Raw genomic sequence first — 6,073 nt, forward strand, 5'->3', positions numbered from 1 at the left:
AATGAAATTCTATCCATTTTATTATAAGGTTGCTATGAGCGAATCGTGCAAGTGCATATATATATATATATATTTCTCAACCTTAAGTCATATATCCAGGAAAGCAGACAATATATTCTAACTGATCAATACGTAAATGCATTTAGTTAGGTCTGCAACATGTAAATTCTTAAGGAGAAACATATTGGAACGCAAACATGCATTAAATTGCACACAATAATTGCTTAATATGCTTCATATTTTCTGTAAGTGTTTTGTAGACGAGTGTAGTAATAATGAGCTTGAAGGTTGAGCAATCACAATAAATAAAACCATACCATTTAAAGTCTCGTAATGTATTTAAATGCCTAAGAAGATTTGGGAGAAAACATAACATTAGTAAAGGTTTCTATTGGTGTTTTGAGGAAAAAAAATTGTGAATTGTTTATTTATTTTATTTTGTTGGATTTAACGTCGCACCGACACATGATAGGTCATATGGCGACTTTCCAGCTTTAATGGTGGAGGAAGACCCCAGGTGCCCCTCCGTGCATTATTTCATCACGAGCGGGTACCTGGGTAGAACCACCGACCTCCCGTAAGCCAGCCGGATGGCTTCCTCACATGAAGAATTCAAGGCCCCGAGTGAGGCTTGAACCCACATCGATGAGGGGCAAGTGATTTGAAGTCAGCGATCTTAACCACTCGGCCACGGAGGCCCCCTTTGTGAATTGAATTAACGAAAAGAAACTGGTTTATTTTTCATTATATACAATGTCATGTAGGTACACTATCGTTGAAAAGATTCAGATTTGCAATTATCGGAGCAGAAATGCATTTATGAACAATTTTTCTAGAGAAATAACTTTGTTTCACCTATAATCGCATAAAAGAGACAACTAAAATTTTCAATTTGAAATGTCCATTTTTCAATTTTACAAATTTTAAAGCAGAATATGTTGTACGAATTCATGAAATGTACTTTTAACAAATTTGTTAAATCAATAAAAAGATATGACTAGACAGATAAAATGAAACGCATTCAAAGAAGAGACCTCTCCTCATTCTCAATCTCTTTGCTTTCCACTGATCCTAATTCCCCGAAACAATCATTCTGTTGATCCCAAACAATATATTTACAGATAATGATTCTTTATTAAAAGCATTTGGCTTTGTATCGAATGATTTATGTCAAATGCAGCAAAGAATGTATTGGAGGAATGCGATAAGGGCTTGCTTGCCAACTTTTGATCAAGTAAAAACAATTTCTTGTTAACTTGAATGATTGCTGTACGAATTACCTTTACTGCACGCAAATACTTTTGAATTGTATGTATACTTTAGCTGGGTGAAGAATGTTGGGCTTTGATTAAGATGCACAACTGAATCTTACTTCACTGAAAGTTTGTCATTGTTTTGTTTAGTTTCAGTGTTATTTCGAACTAGGTAAGCGGATTCACAAGTATCTTATATTAAGTTTTCTTAACAACTGTTTCCGTTGCATCTGCTTGCTCCCTCCAACTATCATCTTAACAGGTATGATGGATACGCTCTTTTCTTACGCTTAATGTATTTGAATTGCTTCTTCAATTTCCTTTTAATGATATGAAGAAGATGAAAGACTTAATTAAGTATCAGCAGTGTTTCAGGGATTTCCACTGTCTTTGACAGTATGAACTTCCTCAATATCAGTTTCTTTAGATATGTTATTTGGTGAATCATCTACATGTAACACGTTATTAATGAGTGTGTCAGTCATATCGTCTGTGATTTTCTCATGAACACCACTCAGAAAGGGGTCATCAATTAAATAAGCATCTGACATACAATTATTGTTCAATACTTCATATCCACTAAAATACTTTCTATTTTTAGTTCTAAGATTTTCTGCTCGTAATTCCCTCTGAAGTTTTTTCATTGTATTATTTACTAGAACTGTTCTCCTTAGAAATATTTCGGGGTCGTCCAACTGTTTTAACTTTTTAACTGAAATTTTCAAAATGTTCTTTCGTTCGTCTTTTCTTTCCTTGGGTGTGTTTAAGAATGGCGAGACTCGTTTGGATGGAATATATACTTCTTCGGACTCCGTAACATCTGTTTTTCGTTTGACTCCGTGCGTTGTTGAATTCTGTGGCTCTGGTTTCGTTTGCGTCTTTTTGCAGATTTCAAACTGGTTATTACCTATGGAATAAAGAGCGAAACAAGTATAACAAAGTGAGTGTGATACATGTTTTCATGTAAAATAACAAGTAATAGTTGCAAAGTTATTTTTAACTTATTAGATAACACAGTTAAAATAGAAAATGATAAACAAGAAATGATGTTGTTTAAATGCTGTAATGTTTTTTTAAGATATATAAATTAGACGGTACTTTAATACTTCTCAACGACGTTATTTTACTGACATTGGAAGACAATAAAATATCTTTTACGTTTAAATGCACTGACCTCCAGATTTGGCTAAAAATAATCTTTCTTTCAAATTGAAGTTTGGTCATATTATGAACATTAGAATATGAATTTTCGTTTCTAAAATATTTTAAAAATTCCAAATCAAGAAAAAAAAAAGATGCCCGCGTCGGGAATCGAACCCCGGACCGCCCCGGCAATAAAAGACATTTTCCCTTCGTCGTAACCAATAGCGTTATAGCGGAATTAGTGAATTTTGACTTCAAAATTTAGATATTTATAATCGAGACAGTTTACCTTGAGTAAAATTACATACGCTTTTCGAATTTCATCGTAAAAAGTAGTAAAAACAGCAAATTCTCATGTGTTTTTGTCAGTAATTAAGTTTTAAAGCCTTCTTAAGAAATATAGCAGTTATTTCCATATATCTAAACAAAATATTTTTGTTTTTGTCGAACGATCTGGAAGCCGGTCCCTTTAAATTCAACGAGCATGTGCAAAATATAGTTTTACATGAAGAAGGGATAACTGTAGAAGAAATGTTCAATGTGAGTGAAATCTTGTTCAAGACTTGCTTTACTTTTTTCATATCAATTTAACCACGCAAGTGAATCAAAAAAGTGAATGTTCTGGTCATCACTGGATATATCGTTCATGTCCAAATCTAATAACTTTATTTTATGTTACTTGAGCCTTTGGTAGAACTAACCACATTTACGAATTAGGAAGATATAACATGTAGAAATGAAGAGCAGATTCTGCTAATAAAACACGGTGATTCTAATCCATGTCTTATTATAGAATTTATATTATAACAAGAGACCTTTCTTGAAAGCTACATGAAGCAGGTCCTACTATCATTTTGAATCAGGAAGATTCCAGTGACTGCTTGTTATCTTAGAAATGTTTTTTCCCGAAGGATTTCCTTCTATCCTCATTTGAACATTCGCCATCACAAATGAGAGCAACATGGACAAGAGACAGTATCACACTTGAACCTTGCAAACATGAAAAGCATTACACAGCTTTTTATCCGCCAAATACAATTAGCGTACCTGTTTTTCAAGCCAGATCTTATGCTGATTACAACAATGACCAGATGAAACAGATCGATGTGCAAAACAAGTACTGAAAACTTGATTGTTGATGATAACAGGATAATGAATTTGTTGATGTACATTTTGCCGTCATTTCGAGTGGGTATAAGTATTTGAATTATATTACTCTAATACAGTGCAGCCTCTGTAGAGCAACACACTTTTGGAGATAAAAAAAGTGACTGTTATGTAGAGGTTGTTGTTCTGGAGAGGTAAATCTGACAGTAAATTTCAGCTTGGGGAAAATTTGATGATGCTGTTATAGAAAGGTTTTTGCTTAAGAGAGGACAGCTCTGGAGAGGTTGTACTGTAATTGCACAATGCAACACAATTTATTAATGATGTCTCGTATATATATATATATATTTTATCGAAATATATGACAGTTTTCCTCGAGGCATTTTTATATCCTTATACATACTTAGTCTAAATAACGTCGGGTTTGTCTGAATCTACAAGTGGTGTTCGATATATAAATTTAACTTTTAATGAACTGTTTTAAAAAGTTAATTCTTAAGACGTTTAACAAATTTGTTATAAGGAAACAGAGATCAAACGATAAAGACCTGTCAAATAGCCATCAGTTTAATAAATATATTACATTACTGAAGATACATTTGGAGACATTTTAAAAAATAGAATAATGTGAGATAGTTTAATTCACATAAATCTTATTGCAGAATATATAATGTAGTAAATTAGATTTGGTAGTTACAATTGTTTCATTGACCTAAAGTGAAATATATTTTAGATGTGATATATATGCTAAGCGTGTGATAACCTGTACTTAAAATATTATACATTTTCTCTACCAGGAGGACAAAAAACATTCTAATGTATTAATAATTATTGTATCCGGCTTGTAGAAAGTTTTAACCTTGAAGCGCGGTCATAATCTTGATGTTTAAAACATGTTAAAACAGTGTTGCGGGATAAAAGATACAAAATATTTAGTTTAATCATATTTTATTGCTTTCTTCAATACAAATTTTCAAGACATGCATACAAAAGTCGAACTAAATTTAAGAATATTATAAATGCATGGATATACAGATTATATATAAAAGCAAAAGGGTTGGGCCACAAGTTTTGACAACATTAGCGGGCTGGCCCTTCCCAGACAAAATATTCTGATACAGATTCGCGGGGAATAATACCACTACTTTCAATTTAGATGCAAATGGATATGTTAGCTGAAGATTTAAACATAAATAATGTAAACGAATACCAAGTCAACAAAAAGGGACGATAAGATGAGATATTTTATTTTGTTAAAAGAGGTCATTACAGGTGTCTGAATAAAAGAAGTCTTCAAAAGACAGCACGGGCCGTGCTCAGTCAACTGGTTAGCGATGAAATGGGGAAAATTAATTTTTACGAGTATGAATTGATAACAGTGGCGGCACGTGCCTTTAACAGTTTAAGCGTGTGCTCGCGCTCGACTAATTTTTTTAGAAAATGATTTTGTTTATTGATGTAAATAACATTTTGTGAACCACTACTGTGCATACAATTGGCACTTTTATATCCCTGACGTAGTTCAAAGATAATATTAATAATAAGTTAACATGAAACGTTTAATTTACCTTAACTGCAATTAGGTTATTTAACGCATATATCCGATACATGTGAGTTAACGCCCTAGTTACCATTCATTTTATTGACAACATTAAATTAAAGAAGATGAAAATAAGAAAACAACTAACCTCTTATAGGTACCTGTATATACTTTTTCTTGTCTGTTGCCTTTAAATATGTGTCTTGACATTCTTCATTATGCATATCAAATTTCACGTGTTTTATGGTTGCAGACAGGTCACTTGTAACTTCATCTTGGCACGATACCGACAATCCTGTACTTGTGTCTATCCGACACTGGGTTGGGCATGTGTTCATTTAATAATCCAGGCTTTACATGTTGAGCATTTATCCAGCCAAAATCAAAATTATCAAATCCTCTATTTTGTAACTCCACACTGGCATCCTTGTTGAAAGTCTTTGTATAAAATGGTGTCACTGGTAGAACACAAGTCATTTTTGTGTGTCCTCTGTATTTGATATTTTATTAGTTCAATATTTTTCCAAACAATTAACTCTCATGAATATATTTACAGCAGACGACACTATTAAACAATCTCCGGATTGAATAATCAATACACTAGCTCCTTCTGCTTGTAAAGTAATTATTATGACAGCGCGACACAGGATACACAATACGTCTTTCCTCTCCGGCTACCTATCGCGAACTGACATTCAGCTGTTAGATATCGAGTTCATGCATCAATGAGAAGCGGGAAATTACTCGTAATATAAGATCTACGCAGACATCAAACAACCTCATTAGTTAATGTAAATAAAGCAAATAACGAACAATATTTTCCTAAGTATGATAAGAAATATTGTTGCAGTTCAATTATTGTTAACGGAATAATATTTTTATATGTAAGATAAACGGTTGACTACAGGTAGTTTAAATTCGGTAAAAGCTGGTTACTATTTGTATTTTTGTAAGGGCATACAAGAAAATATCTAACATCCGTTTCATAGACCATGTACAGTATTAAATTGTTAACTATAATCAATTCATA

At 32.8% G+C, this 6,073-nt stretch overlaps 1 protein-coding gene across 2 annotated transcripts; it reads right to left on the bottom strand.

The window, feature by feature from the left end:
• Positions 1–721: 721 nt before the first annotated feature.
• Positions 722–5,735, bottom strand: LOC128558409 (uncharacterized). Of its 2 annotated transcripts, none has more exons than XM_053547437.1 (2): positions 5,205–5,735; positions 722–2,160 (listed from the first exon to the last, which is right to left on the bottom strand). In XM_053547437.1, exons 1-2 carry the CDS (start codon positions 5,251–5,253, stop codon positions 1,625–1,627), a joined length of 585 nt encoding a protein of 194 aa, XP_053403412.1. In that variant the 5' UTR covers positions 5,254–5,735; the 3' UTR covers positions 722–1,624. The 2 variants fall into 2 exon arrangements, with proteins under 2 accessions (XP_053403412.1, XP_053403411.1); XM_053547436.1 differs by having other exon boundaries at positions 5,192–5,735.
• Between the last annotated feature and the right edge of the window lie 338 nt (positions 5,736–6,073).

The sequence above is a fragment of the Mercenaria mercenaria genome, chromosome 1 (genome assembly GCF_021730395.1).
Source record: "Mercenaria mercenaria strain notata chromosome 1, MADL_Memer_1, whole genome shotgun sequence".
Lineage (NCBI taxonomy): Eukaryota > Metazoa > Mollusca > Bivalvia > Venerida > Veneridae > Mercenaria > Mercenaria mercenaria.

Coding starts and splice junctions, on each gene's coding strand:
- LOC128558409 (XM_053547436.1), bottom strand. CDS start 5,381: ATGAACACATGCCCAACCCAGTGTCGGATAGACACAAGTACAGGATTG. Junction 2,161..5,191: donor TATACAGGTACCTATAAGAG/GTTAGTTGTTTT, acceptor TTTATTCCATAG/GTAATAACCAGTTTGAAATC.